The 22,226-nt window shown below is 56.8% G+C and overlaps 1 protein-coding gene across 1 annotated transcript; it reads right to left on the minus strand.

Annotated features, from left to right (window-relative positions):
• Positions 1–360: 360 nt before the first annotated feature.
• COCSUDRAFT_57640 (hypothetical protein) lies at positions 361–21,553 on the minus strand (the record flags this gene model as incomplete). The annotated part of the gene is made up of 37 exons (XM_005644980.1): positions 361–490; positions 734–1,628; positions 1,727–1,871; positions 2,065–2,697; positions 2,979–3,334; positions 3,593–3,728; positions 4,072–4,180; positions 4,564–4,777; positions 5,224–5,368; positions 5,697–5,879; positions 6,126–6,713; positions 6,945–7,050; positions 7,251–7,363; positions 7,611–7,865; positions 8,128–8,879; positions 9,320–9,481; positions 9,770–9,875; positions 10,223–10,357; positions 10,768–10,871; positions 11,113–11,194; positions 11,525–11,745; positions 12,134–12,296; positions 12,645–12,794; positions 13,325–13,432; positions 13,954–14,127; positions 14,621–14,803; positions 14,993–15,043; positions 15,385–15,551; positions 16,017–16,126; positions 16,545–16,742; positions 17,213–17,381; positions 17,751–18,146; positions 18,688–18,922; positions 19,291–19,420; positions 19,791–19,977; positions 20,732–20,900; positions 21,491–21,553. 37 exons carry the CDS (start codon positions 21,551–21,553, stop codon positions 361–363), a joined length of 8,223 nt encoding a protein of 2,740 aa, XP_005645037.1.
• Between the last annotated feature and the right edge of the window lie 673 nt (positions 21,554–22,226).

The raw sequence follows: 22,226 nt of genomic DNA on the forward strand, positions 1-22,226 counted from the left end.
GAAATACTTGAATCCATGAATGGCTGCCTGGGAACAACGACCGAATCTTTCTGCTAGGCATTATGTCCTTTAACAGAAAAAAGAGCATTCACCTTGACTGGCCCCGATATGTGACAGTCAGGAAAAAGTATTCTGAGCTAACTGGTTCTGCACCACCTTGTTTGCATGCATTTTTGGGCCAGAGCAGTGCTAGGATTGCTGAGTTTATGACGGATGCAGACACATAAGAATTTGTGATATGTTGATGGGCAGTGACAGACTGCCTACAAGATCAATGAGCCTCACGTGGCTCCCACAAGGTCTCCAAAATGTAATAATAATAATAATAATAGTAATAATATAATAATAATAAATATAATTCTAGCTGGTGAGCTGGCGCGCCTGCTGCAGGCTTGGCGGCATGGGCTGAACCATGGGCTGGCCCTGAGCGTGCATGACCCCTGGCAGCTGCTGCTGGTGCATCGCAGTGGGCATGTGCTGTTCCACCAAGCTGCACCAAACACACAGAAGAAACCTCGCTTAACTCGCAACTCTGGGAAGGTGCTTGAAACTGCCTGCATTAACAAAATGACCTCCCACCTCACAGATATATAACCAGCACCCGAACACACTATACACCATGAGCAAACCACTCTTGACACAACTTGCAAAATATGCAGAAAGCTTCACATGCAAGACAGAAGAACAAGAGCAAGTACGCAAGACTCGTGTGCATGGATGAGGGTTCAGGCACCTGGAGCTGTTGAAGGGGTGGAGCCCAATTGGCCGCTGCTCGAGCACAGAGTCGCTGTGGTAGTGATGCAGGGAGGCAACACCCCCTGACGGCTGCTGCTGCAAGCTAACTCTCCTTTCCAGCCCGGGTGAGGGGCCCGGCAGCTGCCCGCTGGGCTGCCCTTGCAAGCTGCCCAAGCTGCCCGCCCGATCAGTATTGCTGTACCGATGCTGCAGAGAGCCAACGCCCCCCGGCGGCTGCTGCTGCAGGCTGGAGATGCGCTCAAGCCCTGGTGAGGGACAGGGCAGTTGCCCGCTGGGCTCTCCATGCAAGCTGCCCGCCCGGGCAGCGCCAATATATTGGTGCTGCAGAGAGGCAACACCTCCTGATGGCTGCTGCTGCAGGCTGGAGATCCGGTCAAGCCCCGGCGATGGGCCTGGCATCTGTCCGCTGAGCTGCCCCGGAAGGCTTCCCAAGCTGCCCGCCCGGGCAGCGTCAATGTATTGGTGCTGCAGAGAGGCAACGACCCCTGACGGTTGCTGCTGCAGGCTGGAAATGCGCTCAAGCATCGGTGTAGGGTCTGGCAATTGCCCGCTGGGCTGCCCTTGCAAGCTGCCTGCCCGGGCAGCGTCACTATACTGGTGCTGCAGGGTAGCAACACTGCCTGACGGCTGCTGCTGCAGGCTGGAGATGTGGTCAAGCCCCGGCGATGGGCCCGGCAGCTGCCCGCTGGGCTGCCCATGCAGGCTGCCCAAGCTGCCCGCTGCAGTCAGCCCCTGCCCTGGTAGGGTGTTGATCGCGGGCGACTGAGCTGAGCTGTTGCAGTGCTGCATCTGCATCAGACCCACTGCGGCCCCCATCTGCTGCTGCAGGCTGTTTGCATTGGCCATGGCAGTCGGAAAGTGCTGCCCGCTCCCTGCATGGATGGCAACCCATCAGCGATCACACCTGTGCATGGAAGATAAGATAGACAGCAATCAATGCATTGCAAATTTCTTCAAGTGGGTAAAGCACCTTGCATTGGTGCGCCTGCGCTCTGCAGCGTCTGGATCACCGGGGATGCTGAGATTGGTCTGGCGCCCTGTGGGGGCAGCATGCTGTTCTGAGGGGTGAGGAACACGCCGCTGTTGCGCTGGCTGAGAGTCCCACTGCCATGCTCCTGCAATGCACCACATGAAGTTGACACCTTTCCTATGTGTAGATGAAGCTTAGCATGCAACACTGCCTATCAGAGCATGATGAGATCAAGAGGCAGTGCATCGTTCTGCAAGGCACTGCATGGCATGTCAGGCACAAAGGCCCACTAGCTAATGCATGCATGTCACAGGAAGCAGCAAGTTGCAGCACAACACCTGCATCCTGCCGGCCAGTGTCGACCGCGAGGGCACAACCGGGAAGGCAGCGCTGGCAGCGAAAGCCGAGAGCGGTGGGGCGGCAGAAACCTGCACCCCACTTCCGTTGCCTCTCCCCGCAGCTTCCCGGAAGCTTCTAGCAGGCGGCAGCTGCGCACCCATCACCGGCTGCTGCAGCAACTGCTGCTGCCCAATCTGCTGCGGCTGGAATGCCACAGGATGGCCCTGCAACGGCGGTTGCGCAAGGCCAGACATTACATCCGCCGGCAACGGCGCGGGGCCGGCCGCAGCTGCGGCCGCCGGCGCGGCCGGGAGAAGGTGCGCGGAAGCTGGCGGCAGCGTGAGCGCCTGGATAGGCTGCGGCGGGCGGATCTGCGAGGGGTCCGGGAACGCAGCAGGACCGCCGCCGGGGGGTCTCAGGGGGGCCTGCTGCGGCATCTGCATCTGCATCTGCATCTGCAGGGACCCCCTGTTGGTTGCCGGCGGCTGCTGCATGGCGCTGCAGTGCATCATCGGCAGCGGGGCGAGGCCAGAGCTGGGCAAGCAGGGCAGGCTGACTGGTGGCAGGCCCATGGCTGGGTTGGGCAGGCTAAGGGGCAGCACTGGTGCCACCACCGCTGGCCGCACCACCATCTGCACACAGCAACACACTTCATTAAACTACTTGTTGAAGCCAAGCAGGGAGACCCTTTGAATTGTCTTAAAGTCGCGATTGCATCTTTGACAAGGTTGCCTTAGTAAGATATGGGAGTCAGGTGGGCAGCACCTCAAGCAAGCAAACTATGCTATGATGCTTATGTACAGTAACTGAAGAAATGGTGGTGACCCTCAACAGACATGGCCCGGCAGCAATGGCCCTCAACACATTAGCTGGTGATGGATGATGCATCAGGGAGCAGAGTTGAGCAGCGCACCGGGGAAGGCGCCAGATCACCGCAGTTGGCCGGTGGCAGCTGCATCGGTGGCAGCGGCAGCGAGGGATCCGCCATGCTGAGGCCGAGGGGTCCCCCCACCATCGGGGGCGGCACCACCGGGAGCCCCGGCGGTGGCAGCGAGAGCGGGGGGAACGCGGCCGGCAGACGTAGCGGGGAGCTGATGGATGGGTTGGGCGTTGGTCCAAGGGGAGCTCCTGGCAAGAGGGACGACGAGGGAAGCATCGCCGTGGCAGAGCTTCCGAGGGGGTTTCCCGGCAGCGTTCTGCCGCTAGCCATGGGGCTGGCTGTGGGTGTGTTAGTCAGCGATGAGGTGGCGCTCTTCAGCCCCGACGCGCCTGAAACAAAGTTCCTCCTCAGCTTCTGCAGGCCTACACTGTATCGATAGATAAGCCCTTCTCAGGGGAAGTAGGCTGCTTTGCAAAAGACTGCCCCGTGCTTCTGCAGAACGACTGATGTTCCACAACGAACACAAGAGGAATGTGCGCAGGAGCAAGATCATCTTATTAATTGTACCCAGAACGCAAGCAAACGGCATCACCATGGTCAAGAAATTACAAGGCGGTATCACCGAGCCAAGAAGACGGCGAGCCCACCTTTGGTTTTGATGGCGGGCAGGCCGGTGGCTTTGGCAGAAGCGATGGCGGCGTGCATCTTGGCGTCACTGGGGGGCGGTGGCGGCTTGTAGGCGGGTGGAGCTGTGCCTTCACCGTGCCTCGCACACACCACCACCTGCATTCAAGCCAACACATTAAGTGCTGCCAAACGCAATCTTTCTTAAGGACACTACAAGCACGAGGGCAGCCTTCAAACCACAGAGTGGGGTAGGTAGCTCAAAGACTCAGACGTACAAGCATGCTGCCCAGATCTTCGAGGTGCTGAGGGTCAGATGGACCAACACAAACAAACGCATTGGAGGTCTTCAAACTGCGTAGGCCACACATGCTCACAAGAATAGGACATAGAATTCACTTGAATTCAAGAGCAAGCGTGCCTTGAGGGAGGGTGCGAGGCGGCGCAGGTGTTTGGGCAAGCAGCAGGAGTGATAGGCTGTGGGGCAGCGGATGCACTTGACCATGTCGACGCCGTCGCCGCTCTTGGCGCAGACACTGCAGTAGTGCTGCGGGCACCGGAAGTGCGCGCCCCTCTTCGCCATCTGCGTGTTCACCAGCCGGTCCACGCATCTGCGCCGCAGGTCGAATTCAATCAATCAGGATTTGGATTCGACTTCAAAAACGCGGCTCGCCTGTTCCAGGCACCGACACCCAGCTGACTGCAGGACAGTTGGAGGCAGCCCAACTTGGCCCAAATCAGGTTTGTGAGTGGCACCACAGTGAATGAAATATCTAATAAGTAAATAAGCATGGAGAGTCACATGTCTGTGCGTGCAGGCGGGCAGGCGGCAGAGACACACCCTTGGAATGTTTCCCCTGACAGGGCAGGAGTAATGCAGCTCTCAGCTGCAACTATGAAGGAAATTCAGGGGTTGTGAAGCCCACAGCTGCTAAATCATTAAAATCATAATAAGATAGGTTAAAATTGATTTAAATTTTGGTGTGAGCTGCACCTGACGTGGTAGAAGCGGCCGCAGACGCCCAGGGAGCACTTGCGGATGGTGGGGTCCTCAAAGCCGGCCCCAAACTCGCCGCAGGAGAAGCAGCGCATGCGGCCGGAGTCACACTCTGGGCAGAACCAGACGCTGCCCGGGGCGGGCAGGACGGGCAGGCCCAGGCAGCCCGAATGGTACGCTCGCAGACAGGGCCCGCCGCACACCACCAGACCTGCATGCAACACTCCCTCTTTCAGCAATTTACACAGAAAAGAGCCCCAGATGACCCTCACCTTTTCTGTTGCATTTTGGAAGGTCAGATGCCACGAATCCACAATCTCAACCCCGCACAATCCAAATGGGTGTCCAATAAAGCAGCAGAAACAAAAGTCGACTACGGCATGCTGCATGCGAGGGCTGCGTGAAAGATAGAGTCACGAGAAAAGGCAAGACACACAGTGCGAGCGCCATGTAGGGAAAAGGGCTGTCTGGCAGTACCTATGCAGTGCATGCGACATGCAAGACAGCTCCGGCCCAGGACCAGAGAAGTTTGCAGCAGACAGTTGGAACGGAATTTGTTGAGCTTGACACTTGCAAACAAGTCTCAAGAGGAACAGAAGGCCTGCATTGCAAGTCTGGATTGTGGGGGCTTGCCTTGGGGGCTGCCAGTGCCCTCACAGGCGGAGCAGACAGAGGAGAGCCAGGAGGTCAGGCACTTGCGAGGCTTCTTTGCAATCCAACGCTCTCGGAACCCCTCACTCGATTTCTTCTCATCCCCTGCCTCCGATGGAGAACTCTCCTGCGCCCTCGGGGTGCCCGGATCCTGTACATAAAATGTCTGTGTTCAACTGCCAGTCTCAACTCAAAATTGTGAAGATCACATATGAAGCAGCGCTGATCATGCACACCATGAGGTTCAAGAGTTTCGCAAGAGTTGACAACCCATCAGTGAGCATACCTCATTCTCAGGACAGAAACAGCAGAATAGTAACAGGCCATACTGAATTGTCAGCCGGAACAATCAAACGATATTCATGCAAAGGGCAATTCTCCTACACGTTCGAGTCAACAAGTGGCACACTGGCCAGCGAGGACTCTGGAGAGCCTTGCAGTGCACAAGCACAAAAGATAGACTAAAGAAGATGAGGCACCTGCTGACTGGGCGTGTCCGCAGGGCCTGTCAGGATGAGCGGCTTCAGCTGCCCGGCGCCCTTCCCGTTGAGGACCGGCGTGGTTGCGTATGTAGATCGCGGAAGCCCGTTTGGGCTGCTGTCATTGCTGGGGGCTGGGGGCGTCACTGCTGCCGCCAGACTCACTGCTGTTCCTGGCCTCTCCTGCGCAACAAGGCCTCAGGCAACGCTACTGATGCCTTCTAATGACACAATCATTCCACAGCAACTTCTACAGCAACGGGGAGAGAAAATTTAGCACCTCTTTCATACGAAGGGCCAACGGGCACACATTGCTGGCTTGTTCTCCATGATACACGAGCGTTAAGAGCATCTCGCAACTGTTCCTTCAAATGACGATTGGACAAAATTCACGAACTTGTGACAGCTGAAACTTCAGGCAGACCGCACCAGGGGGGTCCCATTGGCGGTGGCAGCCTGGTCACCGGGCGGCTGGGCCTGGTGTGGCGGCAGGGCAGAGGGGTTTTGCCCGGGGGGACCGGCCGGGGAGTTGCTGGGGGCGGCTGGCGGCGGCTGCTGCTGCTGCGGCGGGGGGCCCGGCTGCAGCTGCGGTTGGGGGCCCGCCGCCGCCGCCGGTGGCACCTGCTGCTGCGGTGGCACCGAGGGGGGGACCCCAAGGGGCCCCGAGGGCTTCCCCCCTGGGAAAAATGCCCCAGGAGAGCTGCCGGGTGGCATCTGCTGCACAGGCCGGTAGTGCTGAGCCCCCGGCATTCCCATCGATGCCACTGGCATTGCCATTGGCCTCATCCCCTGCTGCTGCTGCTGCTGCTGAAGCTGCTGCTGCTGCTGAAGCTGCTGCTGTTGCATGTGCTGCTGCTGCTGCTGCTGCAACTGCATCTGCATGTGCTGCATTTGCTGCTGTTGCAGAAGATTCAGCTGTGGGTGCTGCTGCTGCTGCATGTGCTGCTGCACCGGCGGCGGCTGCAGTATGAGATGCGGCTGCGTGCCCGGCCGGCCGTTCGCCAGAGCCAGGGACGCCTGTCAAGCCACCAATTTGCTCATCAAGCACTGGCAACTGGCAATGATGCAGAGAAGGAAATTTGCCAGTTCCTCTCATTGCAGCATGCATGTCACGGTAGCCTGACACGAGCAACTGCAACTGGGGCACAGGCACAACAGTCCGCTGTTGAAGATTTCTTTCTCTCCTTGCAGAAAGAAACAAAGAAAGAGAGAACAGTCAAAGATCGTGAGAAAAGGAAGATTGCATACCGGCTGCATGTGGCCCATGCGCGTGTCTGCGTCCTTCCGGGCAATTGCAGCGCTGGCCGCCTGGCGAGCGGCTGTGTCTGCCTGCATCCTCGCTGCATGCGCTTGCCTGCGCGCGCAACCCACAGCCACACCCTCAGCTAACTTGCCATGTCGCGTCCCTTCCCTGTTATGAGGATGAACGGGACACTTGGCCACATATGACATCCGAAAACAACCAGTCTTTCTATAGCTGAGCGCGCTAAGGCTTATCTCAACAGCTGAAAAAAGACTGCAAGGTATTCAGGGGACAAGAGTGGGTGCTCTTACGCGGCGGCATGGCGGGCGGCTGCATCCCTCTTCAGCTGCTCGTTGCGCGCTTTCTCAGCCGCTCTTATTTGAGCCCTCTCCGCTCGCATCACTCCCCCCTTGTCCTCTGCCAACTGCGCGCCACAGAGCCACCCAACAAAACTCATTTTCCTGGCCATTCCATTTATAAAATTACCTCAAAGTTTTATTGCAATGTAAAAGTCTATGGCTACGAATAGGGAGAGCCCATGTAGGGCCTTTAGAAAACTGTGCAAATGATTGGATTCAAGCAAAGGGGTTGTTGTCCTGCTGCATGAAATCTTCCAAATTTGAAATGTTGAAAAAGCAGGCTGCAAGTAGAGGGGTGACAAGGCAGCGTACCTCCCAGGGGGAGATGCGGTTGGGCCAGTTGGGGGGCGTGTCATCGTCCCAGTGGATGACTAAGGCCTTCCAGGGGTCCATGCGCAGCCCCTGCATGTTGACGCCCCCCATGCCAGCATACATTCCTAGAGGGTTAACCCCTGCGGCTGCTGGCCTCTGCTGCAGCAACCCCTGCAGCGCTGCGCTCATCTGCGGCTGGCCCGGCCTGAAGTGCCCCTGCAGCATCATCCCTTGCAGCGGCATGCTCCCGGGAGCCTGGCCAGCACACAGTCACCCTTTTCACAGTTCGCCTCAATGCCCCTTTTTCACCTCCTCGAGTCTGCTATGATCAGCCAACCCCTGACATCTTCAGCGTTGCCAAATGAGGGCATATCAGCGATGTGAACAGCACGGCAAGGCAAGCTACTGCCCGCTTGACCCCGCAACTTGGTTTGGTGGATATTGGCTAAATGTAAGCGTGTGGTTCTCAGGATGACGCAAGTGGACTTTGCAGTGCAGTGTGGCAAGGGAACGGTACCGGCTGGAAGGGAGTTGACGCATGGGGGTTGCCGGGCAGCGCTTGGGCAGCTCCAGGCAGCTGGCCGGGCAGGCGGCCGGGCTGGCCGATCAGCGATGCGAGGCCCGGGCGCATGCCGCCGGCCTGAGGCATTCCCTGATTAGGCACGCCCCCCAGCCACTGCTGCGCCACAGACGCCACCGCCGATGGCAGCAGCTGCGGCGGCCGGTGCAGCGAGCCCGGCCGCTGCGCCGGCGCCGGGGCGGAAGCTTCCCCGGAAGCTGCCGGCGGCTGCTGTGCGCTGGCCTGCGCCGGCTGCGCTAGGCTGAGCTGCGCTGACTGCTGCGGAGCCTGCTGTGGCACAGACACCGCAGGCGACGCTGCCAATGGGGCTGCTTCTGCAGCAGTTGCTGCTGCTGCATCCTGCAGTTTCTCCTCGCTCTGCAGCTGCGCTGCAAATGCTCCGCTGGCCGCCGCGGGTGTTGCAGCGGGTGCCGCTGCGCTCGACGGGGGCTGTGAAGAAGCGAGTGGCAGCGCCGGGGTGCTGCATGCGGTGGGGAGGGGCGATGATGCGTTTGAAAGGGTCGTCGATGCGCTTGGCAGGGGCGCGACAACTGCTGGCGAGCTCAGCACTGTTGGGGCTGAGCTGGCAGCGGAGGGTGTGCACACTGTCACTGTGGGCCCAGCAGATGCTGCCGGCTGCACAGGCAGCGTTTGAGTCGCTGGGGGTGAGATGACAGGTGACATTAGTGGTGTGCTTGCAGATGACGGCCCTGCATGAGCACCAGACAGCAGTCAGACGATCTCTTCCTGGATCAGAGAAGCACACCCTGAGCACATATATCATTCATTCGTCGAGAAAACATCATGCACATGCCAGTCAGAGTATACACATAGGTTGAAGCCCCATTTTGCTCTCTGATTGATCCTGCAGGTTGGTGAGTGGTGTTTACTACAACGACAGACAAATGTGGCACACCCAAGGCGCATAACCCGCATATTTAACTCATTGTTATTATCACACACTGCTCCTGCCAGACTCAAGGTGCGTCTGCAGACAAGCTGCAACTAAAGGCTGCCACATATCCTACCCCTTGATGGACTCGCCAGATCCATGCAAGACCCAATCAACCGTGCACGCTACTCAGCATTCATACTGCACCCCGCAGCCAAGGCAAATAGCACGTAACTAAAATGGCAGAGATGAGCGCACCAGTAGAGGCTGATGTCAGGGGTAGTGAAGACGGGGTCCAGGAGGAGGGGAACATCCAGGGGAGATACGGTGCAAGGACCACCCCCGTAAACCAGCGGTAGCGCTTTGGCTGCAACATCGCTTCCGAGATGCTGCCATACATCGGCATCTTCACCGGCACGCCTGCCCACACAGGGCCAGCACTTTCAACAAACCCGCCAGAGCAATGAATATTTCATCTCCATATTCACGCAGCCATCCCCTAAATGTCGGATTGCATGCCTGAAGCCAATGTTCGAATTTGGGCACAGATTTTGACTACGCACGCACGAGAACTTTTGGCAGCCAAACAATAGAGCAGGTGAAATCACTGCACGTGCGCCAGAGAGGAGAGAAAAATACGCCAAGTATGCAGAGTTCCGAATCCTGTAAAACCCTCAAGGGTGACTACAAGGGGAATAAGACACGCACCGGCGGGCCATGCGCGGCCGGCGGTTGCCTCGAAGAGCGGCACTTGCAGCAGCGGGTGCGGCGGGCGATCATTGGCGGGCGGCCGGATGTACACGGCGCAGGCGGCCTGCAGCCATGATTGTTTCAGCCAAGGGGCCGACTATTAGGGAAGCTCGGGAAGCTGACTTGGCATGGATACAGCATCGCCGACAAGGCAATGCGCCATATCCTGGTGAATTGACACCTAGCCAGTGGTAGGTCCATGCAAACACACACACACATATATATATATATATCGTGCACGGAATTGCGAGAAATCTCAAAAATAAACAGAACATGCACTGCATGTCAGGCACAAGCTTGTCGAGCAAGACCCAAAACAACGTGGGACCGTTTGCTCGTGGATTTTGCCACAGAAGATAAGAACAATAAATATCATGTCTGTCAAGCATGATGCTGTCAGGCAGGACTCACCAGGTCGCGGGGCCGCGTCCAGAACCGGATGGATTCGCCATCGTCCCCGGCCGCTCCGGCGCGCGCCTCCTCCTCCGCATCGGCAGCCGCCGCCCGGTCACGCGCCGTCGTCGCAGCCGCCGCCTCTTCAATCTCCTGGACAGGAAACGCAATAGGTTAAATCTCAAATTCGCAACAATCAGGTGACAACCGCCGTCTTCTTCATCTCCTATTCATACAAAATAGTGCTCCAAAATGAAATTTGGCATTTGCTGTAAGCCGCCCCCTTCTCACCGGGCATCACGAGCTCTGCCCGAACACACTGCAATTGAGGTGCAGGGCCACTAGCTAGCTGCCTCTTCACCTGAACATCTCCAAGAGACCATACGGCATACGCATAACACACATGCCAGGTCATGCGTGACTAATGAGTCATCAGAGGAGGTTGCGGCGGCCCAACAGATCCTACAACAGCTCAACATGTTTGTTTGAAGGCTCCTGTCAACACATTGCCCTCACAGCCACCAGTATATTGCCTCCTCACGAAAAGGAGGCGTGTGGCGCACCCTGCGCGTCATGAGGGTGGTGGTGCCCTCGTTGAGAGCGTAGAAGTCAGTCTTTGTGCGCGTGCGCCGGCTGCGAGTATTCCTCGGCTCCTCTCCTTCGGCGACTGCATTGTTCACCAGAACTTAATTACCGAGGGTATGGAATGCGGGTGCTCCAAAGCGCTAGCCCTTCCTTCCTTGGCTTGAATGTGGATGAAAATTCCAGACTCTCAGCAAGTTTGGCATCAAGGGCAGACACGAGGTGCAGATGCTGATGCCTGCATGAGATAAATGCTCCTTCCTCCCATCACCATGCAAGAAGAATCAGAGGGCGTTTTCTGATGCGAGGGTGCTGCAGCTGACCACCTGGCTCTGCAGTGGAGGAAGGACTCAACAGCGCTTGATCTGTGGACGCGGCTGGGGCGCTCTCGCCATTCTGCTGGATTCCCTGCACATGCCGAACATCAAGCCTCTGTCAAGAAACATTCATCAATACGGAATCACAGCGACCCCGCGTGCCTAGAGAACAAAAGAGAAAAATAATGCTGTGCCCTTCCACTCACTTCGTGGCTTGAATGACCCAGTGCCAGAAGGTCCAATTTCAATGAATACCTACGCCTTCCCAAATTCTAATGGTACACTTCACTACTGCGGAACTTATCAACATGTCACTATGCATGAACATAAGCACAAGTAGCTTCACGGAACATGGAATGATGTTGTGCATTGTCTTTGTGAAACACGCTTGGTCAAGCAGAAGAAACTGACTGCAACCCACCTGTTCGGCCTTCACAGGTGACTGCGCAGAGCCATCCACCTCCATTTTCACAGGGTCTCCTTCCTGCTTCACAGCGGCTGCTGTGTCTGTATGCGCAGGCGTTCCCGCCTCAGCTTCGCCTGGCTTCTGCTCTGTGATTACGGCTGGTGCCAGCTCAAACAGCTTGGGCTTGGGCTGCCGGAATCCGTGCTGGAATGTGAAGTCGCTCCAGTCGATTTCCTCTGCACAGCGCATGACAATCCCAACCTTGAGTTTTCATTGTTTTCCAGTCGTTTTGAACCATTCGATGCTTTTTCATATATCAAACTCCAATAGACTGCATCCGGAACATTGACAACGAAATGAGCTGACAAGCGCAACTCGTGCCCCTGTGCATGGCACGTCAATGCTTCCATGTAAGTATCCAAAGAAAGAGGCAGGCCAAAGTTTTAAGTGATGTGTATCAAACGACTTTCCTCTCTCAGCTTGCGCAGTAACAGGCACCCAAAGAAGTGCCACCATCCTTGCAAGACCTGGTCTGATAGCTACCCATTGAAGGTAGGCAAAGAGCCCCATTTCTCATTTAAGGCACGGCTGGAAAGATAAGACTAGGGCATAGCAAGGCCGCACCTTCAGTGTTGCTGCTCAGGTTTGTGGCTTGCCCGGGCGGCTGAGGCTTTTCTAGCAGGAACCAGGTGACTAAGAGGCTGTCATCGTCGGAGCCTGCCTGCGCCATGTTGGCAAAGCGCCCCTGCCACACAGGCGCCTTCCAGTGACCCCTTGCAAACACCACCTGCGCAGAAATACATTTTCAAAGACGGAGCCAGGTCATTTTTCAGACTATGTGCATGATTGCTTGCATGGCTGCCTGACAGCTATTACACTGGCAGTGACAGTAGTCTTCCGCATAACCCATTCCTGCCCGTGTCATCACTCATTCTATGCACACATGGATGTCTTCAGCCAGAGTCACTGGCGCAGCCCTGCTTAAGCAAAGCTTTCTTGCAGATGGGTGATTGCAAAATGGCTGCGAGGCTGTGTAAATGGGAGCTCAACCGCATGCCAAACAGCCGCTCTGCCACATCACGGCTCCACCCTGGCATTGTGCATGCTATCAGCCAGGCCGGTCTCGGGGGTGTACCTCCTCGACGCGAGTCTTCTCGGCCGCTTCCCAGAACTTGGGCACGTCGGCCGGCTTGGCCTCGGGCGGCGGCCTCTGCCGGTGCACGTGCGCCGCGTAGCCGGTCTTCAGCCACACGCACTCCTGGCGCGGAGACGGCAGGTACGGCAGCTGCAGAAGGGTTACAATGTTCTTTAGTTCCAGGTCGAGAGACCGCATGCACGGTGAGTCACGAAGAGAGCTTATCTGTCTGAATAATTCTGGTATGGCATCTGTGACGCAATAGCAGTCATAGTCATACGTCCGAAAGAGAGACCCCATGCACAAAGGGCAGCTGCTCACAAAAGCGGCGTTTGCTCACTACCATCGTCAGATCATCAGGCAGGGCATTGAGGCTTCTATTACTGGTACTATGGACTAAGCAGGCTACCAACGATGAGGGCAGCACCAGAAGATTTCAGGGGACTACAAGTTTAGCACTGCCTGCCTCAGCTGACATTGAGCAAGCAAATTGAGGTGCTCGAGCAGACTGCAGGCACCAACAGCCCAAAGCCCCTTGAGACTGGCGTCTGCAGTTGAAGCTGCCGTGCATCTGCCCACAATCTTGAGCAATAAGAATGGGGTCAAGGTTGGCTTTGGCTCCCAGTGACAGAGGTTGTGCGTGAAGCATCTGTCAGGGGACACTTATCAAGGACTGGTACCTGCATGCGCTGGGTGGCGACGGCTGTCTGGAAAGCTTGGAAGCTGAGGATGCCCATGTCCTCTGTGCGCCTGCAGTGCACCGCCAGCTGGCACGCCACCACCGCCACCTGTACCAGTACAAATGATGTCCAGTCAACCTAGGCTATCACTTGCAAACCGGACCTTCAGGGGCCGGAGATCGTACTGTTGCCAGAACGCTGCACAAACCAGCCGCCATCGCCAATCGCATTGATTTACACGCTTGCTTTTGCAAGGGAGCTCTGCTGGCCGGAAAATTAAGGGAAACACGCATGCCCACAGTAAAGCACCATGCACATTTCTTTGTGCCAATCCATGCTTTGCCTGACCCGCATGAAACATGATGTCCTTCCTATTTCCCAGAAGAAAAATTGGGCAGAATCCAGGTTCTTGACGACTAAGTCAACGCAAGAGTTGGGCAAATTACTTGGTCATTGCTGTTTGGCTTATAAAGTTCAACTGGGAGATGGTTCGGCAGCCCTCTGACACTTGGCATCAAGAATATGGGGCTGAACTTTGATTTTGAAAGGGCCACACCTGTAAGATGGTGCGGCCCTTGACATCAAAACAGTTTCGAGCTTAGATTTTCAAATTTGAATTTGAAGCGCACCTGGGAGATGGTGCGGCAGGCCTCGAGCTGCTCGCGGTACCAGCCGCGGCGGCGTCCCCAGCCGGTGCCCTTGAGCATATCGTCGTAGATCAGATCCTCCACCAGCCACATCAGCCGAGCCAACTCCCATGCAGAAGTAGCATGCGCCAGCCGACCCTGCACCGCCGCCCGCGCCTGCACATAGGCGCTCCCATGCATGAGCCAATGTGATAGTTTTGCACACCCGCAAGCACCGCTTGTCAATGGATGGGGCCACTTGCTCTACGTATGATTCACTGCTGTGCATGCGCAGCAACTGCACAGAGGAATGCATGACAGCCATAATACGCGTACACCTTTGCGCTTGGCACTGTATGTGGACAAGATTACGTCACTCTTCTCCAGTGTGCAATTAGTAATGCAAAGTGTAATACTTTCATTGCCAAAGGGTGCGACTGCATGCGCAGACTGCACTTCAGCGGAAGCAGCAGCGTCTGTGCAAGTAAATGGAGCCTCCTAGATGAAATGCAGGTATTGTTAGAAGGTGAACAGTTCATCGTTGTTTCTAGAAGGCTCCTTCAAGGAGACCACTGGAGGAAAACATGCTGGCACCCTGGGCTCCTGAAAGGAGACATGGAGCAAACACATCTCTCTTCAATGGTCTGCTTGGACAGGAGGGAGCAGAGACCTGAAGCCAGTCGAAGTCCTTCTCCCAGAAGCGTGCGCCTTTCAGCAGTTGCAGCAGCTGCTCGCGCAGCTGCACGGCGGCTGCCCCCAGGCGCTTGGCCACGCGGTACCCGTCCTCCGGCCGCCCCAGAGCCGCCACCGACGTCGCCACCGGCGCCTGCGCCTCGGCAGCATCCCCCGCCGCCTGCACATGAGATCCCCATTTTATCAGGCCCAGCGAGTGCCGGTGGTGCGAGTGGCGCCGAGCCTGAAGTAATCCAATTGATGGTGTCGTTCCCGCGACACCTCTTGTCCTTTGAGGCGAGTAGCAAACCAACAGTCCATCAGGCAGGGACCTGCAACTAGAACAACGGTGCAGGATGTGTCTCCTTACAATGCCCGTGACGCCTGTGTTGCACACCAATGAGACGGGCGCAACTGTGGTCTGCGCGCAGTCCATTTCAGCCCTGGGTATGTAGCAGCCCCTCAAATCACTCTACGAATCTGAAGCCCTAGAGAATATGAGGGGCACCTGTCTTGATGCTGTAGTAGAGCCTACAATTTTGCACATCGTCCTCACACTGGTGCATGTTCATAGCTGGCACTGTCCCGTCTGTCTCAACATTTCTATACAGTCTAAACGACCGGATTCTCCATTTAGTTTAGGTTCTGCAGCACAGTTGAGGGGCATCTGCGCGGCCGGCGCGGTCATCTTTCACCCCTATATCATAGTCAGACCCCCAAATCACTCTGCAAACCTGAAGCCCTAGAGTGCATGAGGGGCACCTGAGTATTGTGTGCAGCGAGCTCAAAGGCCTCGTGGATGATGTCGGCCAGGTCCTGCTCCGCATCGCTCCCAGACTCCAGCCACTCCACAAGCACCGGTAGTCTCTTGATATCATAGTAGCCCCACTCCCCACCGCCCGGACTCTCCACAAACAGCTGCGCACGCCCTGTGCGCCAGCAAAAACTTGGTTGAAATTTGTCTGTGCAACTGCCCCCTCGACGCAGTTGCAATGCACCCTCTCTTCACACCACAGCACCCGGAAATTGCAATCTGACGGGTAGTGGCAAAGAGCATGGCAAGTTGACACATCGTTGCTTGCCCGGAACCAGCTGCGCGCGCATTGTGCGAATTGCATGACAGCGTCGGGCACAGGCAAAGCCTATGCTCTGAGGCATGCATGCATGTGGAACTGCTGCAAGATGCTGAACGATGTGTTCGCCTGTCTGACCCTACAGATCTATCCAAAAACTTTTTAAGGTTCTAGATTCTACCCAAAAAAACAACGCCATATCCCGGGTCGTCAAATGCTGGCCGCCGGCCGTTTGAAGAACTTCAAACTTAGGGGCACCAAGCGCGTGCAAGCAAAAAAGGTATACACTGGGGACAGAAATCTATGCGAGAGGCACCACACCTGCGTCTGCGCCAAGGCGGAAGTAGAGGGCTCCGGTCGAGTCAGCACCAATGGGCGACCCGCGCGGCAGCGGAGCATCCTCCTCATCGGGAGACATCTCCGCTATGTAGCTGCGCACGCACAATCACACACCCCCTGTCAGTCTCGATGTTCCGTGAGTCTACATGTGGTCCCTGTTGGTTATCCCACCCGCTCGGGCTCAGTGTGCCTTCTCATGTGAGAGGAGAAGGCAGAAATTTCCCTCAGGCTCAGTGTTAACTCAGATGGTGTGGCAAGTTGCACACACTTCCCTGGGCTGTGCTACAAAGCCATCTCCCCGGCACCAACACCATCGCTCAACAAAAAAAAAGGAGGCATGCCTGGTGAGGGGCTCACGTGCGAATGACTCTTGTGCCGTCGGCCGCATGCAGCATGGTTCAGCCTACAAGATGCACGGATTGACAACCGATTGGCCATTCAGATCCTTTCATGGCTGCCAGCACCGCATGTGAGGGTCGCAAGACATGGAACAGCCTGGGATTATCTCACTTGCGCATGACCTCGGTGTCGGCGGCCGCATGGATGAGAGCTTCCAGCAGGGCGAGGCGGTGCGCAGCCGACAGGTCCCAGTAGTCGTCCTGCCGCAGCGCCGCCAGCGCATCACCGGCATCGGCGCCCAGCATCGGCGAGGGGTGGTCCTCCAGAAAGTGGCGGACCAACTCTGTCCACGTCACCCCCAGAAGCGGCCTGCATGAGGCGTTCACCAAGGCTGCATGTCATGATCCAAAATCCTATGCAATCTTCTTAATGCATTCCCTGTGCCCTTCAGTCAGACACTGTGGTATGCAGCCACCGGCAGGGCATCTGTCAAGACCACATCTTGTACGGCTTCCCATACTCAAAATTCTGCATTGCAGACGTCTACTCTAAATTCAGGAGAATGCAGCCTGCCCTTGCCTTCGCTCTCCGAACAAGCAAATCCTTTGGATCGCTGCTTAGATGAGTAAATAATGCCTCGGCCAAGGCCAGCACTTCCTGCAAACGTTCCTGAGTCCCAGAGAAAGAGATCCCTTCAGCTGCACAACGCCATGAGAAATGGAATTAAGGATATTTTTCCTAAGGGTAGATGCCTCACAAAATCTGCAAATCTGTGAGCCCACCACCACTTTCAAGGGATATCGCTCTACAGTGAGTGGGTATTCGGGCCTACAACACACCTGTAGGCTTCCTGCGGGCCGAGGTCCGCGGCTGACCCGTAGCCGGCCAGCGTGGGCGCCTCCTGGATCTCCTCGTCCAGTCCCTCCATCAGTCTCAGCAGCGCGCAGTGTATGTCCTTCAGGAGCGGCCCCTGCCCATGCGCGCCCCAGCCGGGACCATCCGTCTCACCTGCACCCCAATTTGATTACATCAGTTTAAAATGGGTGGATGTGATCAAGCTTGTAATCTACTATAGAAAGCACGGCAGAGGCATATTGACTGGCATCAATGTGTTCATGAGGTCTAGCAGGACGATAGCTTCCGCCACATAGCCCTGTACAAGCCAATTGCAAAATATGCCGCATGGGAGCCATAGCTGGCTTGTGCAGGGCTGTGGGGTGGAAGCGAGCCTGCTGCCAGAGCTCTACAGCTGCATGCTAAAGTCAAGACAGGCTATGCAAAGTTTACTCAAGGAAGCAAAGCGACAACACAAAGAAAGCAGTATCCAAGTCTCATGTTGCCAGGTGCTGAAGATGGCATGAGGTCAGGGCTGCCCACCTCCAGCTGACACACTCAGCATGCCGGCGCCGGCCGACGGCGGCCGCGACGGCGGCTCCGCATCTGTAGCAGCCCCGTTCATATTCACCGCCAGATCTGGCAACTCCGGGGAGGCCTGATTTGGCACAGGTGCTTGGTTTGGCGCGGCCTCGGCGCCGCTGCTAGGACCCAGCGGGAAGGTGACGTCGGAGGGTGCCGCGTCGCGGAATGCCATTTCCAGGCGCGCTAGGGGGAAGGGCGGCAGCCGTAGCAGCGCGCGGTAGGTGCTGCAGAAGTCCCAGGCCATGAGTATGCCCGGCAGCAGCGGCTGCGCTGCCAGAAAATCCGTGGACGGCTGCGGCCGCCGCTTTGGGTCCGCCGGCCGCGCGTGCGTCAGCCGCTTGCGCAGGCGCCGACCTGGGAAACCGGGCACAGATCACTTTAGTAGCAACTCTGCAGTATCTTGCCACCGGTGAGGCTGCTAGCTTCCATGCAGTTCCTGACAAGTTTCTTCATGGGCAGGAAGATTCAGGCTAGAGTTTCAGTGGCAAAGGATGTTTGCTTGAACACAAGCAATGCAGCACATTTGACAGAACGGGGCGCATTACTGGTGTCATCCACATCCCTTCCCGGCCCTAGATTAAACACCTCTTCACTGATATAGGCCGCAGAAAAGGACATGCTCAACCACGTGCTGGCAACAGGCATGCGCCCTCGGCAGCATGCACAGCCTCCAGTCGCGCTCTGAGTTCCGACGGTGGCTGCAGCAAGTAGGTTGATTTCCCCGGTAGCTTACACTGGAGCTTGCTCAGGGCATGTCAAATACTCACGCAGAGGCTCATCAGGTGCAGCATGCAAGGGCCAAATCAGGCACCGACACCGCCTGCAAATCAGGCCTCGCCGGCGTTGCCAGATCTGGTGGTAAATTATAACGGGGCCGCAACTGCTGCGCGCGCACCTGGGCGGGTGACGGACTCGATGGGGATCCCTGCCGCATCTGCCAGGGTGCGCAGGAGCCCGCATTTGGGCGCGTGGTGCCCCAGTAAGGGGGCGAGCTGCGCGACTAGGAACGCTGAGTCAGCGCGCAGTTCGGCCTCTCGCATGGAACCCTCGTCGACGACCCCCCAGTAGGGGTCGAAGCCGTCCTCCTCCTCGCTGTCCCACTCGCGGTTGCCGTAGTCCGGCGACAACACCTGCGCCCATGTGCCGCCACCTCAGCGCATGCATGTGGCCAGAGTCGGCTTGGGTTTGCCAATAACAATTATTATATGCTCGCCTGCACTCCTGTCTTCTGCGCCCCCATTCAAACGTTGATGCACTCGTCATAAAATGTGCATGCAAGAAGCACCATTTCAGTAGGTTCCTAAACTTCCTCCGTTTTTTCTTGTAAGCAGGTGGGTAAAATCCAAAAGATGCCCACCCAAAGCACCCAAGCTCAAATAAGCCTGTAGGGAATCCTCCGCTCCTCACCCGCAATGCCAGCACTCCCAGGAGAGGAGTCAAGACTACCTTACAGGTTCAGGTGGCTTTCCAGGGGTATGTAGAGAGGTCAGGGGCGCACATGGGGCAATGCAGCCTCGTAGGAGATGGAGGGGTGGTCGAACATGACGGCCGCGCACCGCCATGCCAGCTGCGCCCGGCGCAGCGTCGGTGCAAATGTTGAAACGTACTCCTCTGCAGGCGCCATCAACCTGCGCAGCAGGTGAAAGAGCTTACCCTGTTTGCTCTGGATCAGAAACAGGATGATCCAGGCCACTGCAGAGCTGCTACGTGTAATTCTGGATGTGGGCTTTGTCTGGGGCCTCCAGAAATGCCCCGGCATGGCTGCCAAACCGCCTCCAGGCCATTGGGATAAGAGCACTGGTGCACAAAAGCCCATTCTGCAGCAATCAGCCTCGACTTTGTGTGGCATGTCTGAGATTCCATGCCCGTGCAAAGAGTGCTGCATCAATGAGGATCTGCATCAATGAGGACATCTCTGGCGGGCATGCAGAGGTACTTCTGCATGCATGACTAGGTCGTCTCATTTCACAGTAGCACTGGGTTTTCCTGCGTGCTCACCGGTACCAGGCGCCGTCGGAGATGATCCAGATGGCGCCCGGGGCGGAGTGGTCAATGACATAATCGCGCACAGCCGGCACGCGCACGCGCAGCCGCGCAATTGCGCGCGCCTCCTCCACCGCCACAGCCGCCGCCCGGTGCTCCAGCAGGACCCCCCTCGCGCGCAGCGTCAACCCCTCCACGCTGCCTGCAACGCACGGTGACTCACGATGACTCGCGCTTTGTCGTGTTTCACCCTCCATGACATGCATGCTCCAGCTGACCGAGAGTGGCCAACAAAGCCCTTCAGCTCTGAAAACCTCACAGAGACTTCTTATAACTCGGCGATGACTCCTATGAGTGCTGTGTGTACCCTCCCTATGACAGAGCCTCCAAAGAGACTGTCCGTAACTCGAAATAACGTACGCCTTACGGTCTGCATGCGGCATGACGCATGCTGACTCGGTGCTGACTCATGATCTCTCGTGTGCTGCCTCCGTGTGACATGCATGCCCTGGCCCCTTGGTGGCCGGCATTGCAGAACAAATGCCTAATTCCAGGAAGCCTAAGTGCCTCAAGAGAGTTTTCTGATTTGCAGTGACTCACTCTCTGCCGCTCCCTTCATTGTGACAGAGTTTCTGAAGAGACTTCTGGTGAGTCTCGTATATTGCCGCATGCTCCAAAGGGAATTTTCGCTTCTGAACATGGCCCACCAGCATGGGCATGGGCCGATGTGCTGTGACATGCAGACCCCTGCTCTTGATAATACTTGCGAACAAGCTTGGGCTCTTGGAGGCTGTACAGCGATCCGGAAAGGGCCGCCTGGTTGGGCAGGGGAGCAAGGTGTGCTGCCGCTGAGGCGCTGTGCATGCATCATTGCTGCACCGGGGGTTCTGGCAAATTCAGGCCGCATGCATGCCATGCATGAAAGAGGAGGAGGATGCCTGGCGCAGTGGCCACACCGTTTTCCAGCTGTTCAAGGCCGGCAAGGAGCTCGGAGCCGTCGCTCTGCAGCACGTACAGCGAGAAGCCATCCAGCAGTCGCAATGGCAGGGCTGCCTCCCCAGCAGCTCCGCCAGGGACTGTCAGATTCACAGCGCCTGCCACGGAACGCTCCTCGATATATCCATCCTGTGTCACAGACTCAGGACGTCAACGTTGGGCTTCACCTCTGCCAGTGATCCTGTAGTGCACACCGTTCTCAGATCAGGGATGGCCCGGCACAACAGCAACCTGGAGGCAGTCTTTTGCGAGCAACAACCATCCCTGAAGAGCTACGTGAATGATTGCGTGTGCCAAATAGACAGAACTCTGACTGTGCCCCAAGTTGATCTCCCAGCTGTTCTGCACCTCAAGATTGCCCTCCTCCGGCCGATACAGAGGCTCAGGAGTCCCAGCATTCTAGGGGGCGTCATAATGATCGAAACCATAGAGGCACGAATGGTCAAAGTGATCCCGGAGTCGTCCCGGCCTGCTCAATGCGCCTTGGGCATATGTAGATGGGCCACGAGGACGCCCAACTCGGCACGAGGGCACGGCTTGTAGGACACCAGTGCTTGATTTGCATCACATTAATGGTGTTTGGTCGTGTGAAAAGCTGGAAAGCACGTTGAAGTCGCCAGTGACCGTCGTGGATGTCGTCCTGGCAGGTCGATGGATTGCCTGAGGCTAAGATATATTGGGGGCCGTGTGTTCTAGACAACGGTAGACCAACTGCTTACCGATGGGGGTGCTTTGGAGTCCTTGAGAGTCCTCTTTCTGGAGCCTCCAAAGCCCTTCTTCATACTTGAGACACTCCCCGATGGACGCAACGCCCTGACAAAAACCGCTACTTTGTTGTTTGATGACAGAGGTTGTTGCGGCGCTGCGCTTCGGTTGGGGTGGTACGGGTGGGGTCATCCATCTTCGTAAAGACAGCTGAGCATTTTTTTAAACGTCGATGAGCCGTCCAATGCCCAATAAATCCGTCTCCTTTGAGCAGGTGACTCCACAGAACCCTGCAGCTTATGGCAGACCCCTGAGGGTTCACCCTGTAATTACCGATCATTGCTCACGAGGGGGCACGTATTGCCTCGTGCCGCAGAGCCACAGTCCGGACTGATCCCAGCACTAATCGTCAGCAGGCGTCGTACATCGTCCGACACAGAGATCTCTGCAGGTCAGAGAAGATCAGCAGACAGGTGAGGACCTGATTAAAGTCATGCTTGGCTTCGGTCCTCCACAAAAGGTGTCACGTGTCGGCGTGCTACAACCGTTTCTGCGCAGAGCGTCCATTAACCAAGTCCTGGAGCTCGGAGAGATGTCTTTCAAACCTTCCTGCTACCTAGATGGTTGCATCTTGTTGTGGGCTATGCCCGCCGATACGTCTGCATCGCAAGGGAAATGTGCACGGGTACTAGCCTTTCGCTGGTAGTCTGTAGGCTTCAAAGCGCTTTACGAGGTCTTTCAGGGCCCCAG

This window comes from Coccomyxa subellipsoidea (assembly GCF_000258705.1).
Source record: "Coccomyxa subellipsoidea C-169, whole genome shotgun sequence".
Taxonomy (NCBI): Eukaryota; Viridiplantae; Chlorophyta; class Trebouxiophyceae; family Coccomyxaceae; genus Coccomyxa; species Coccomyxa subellipsoidea.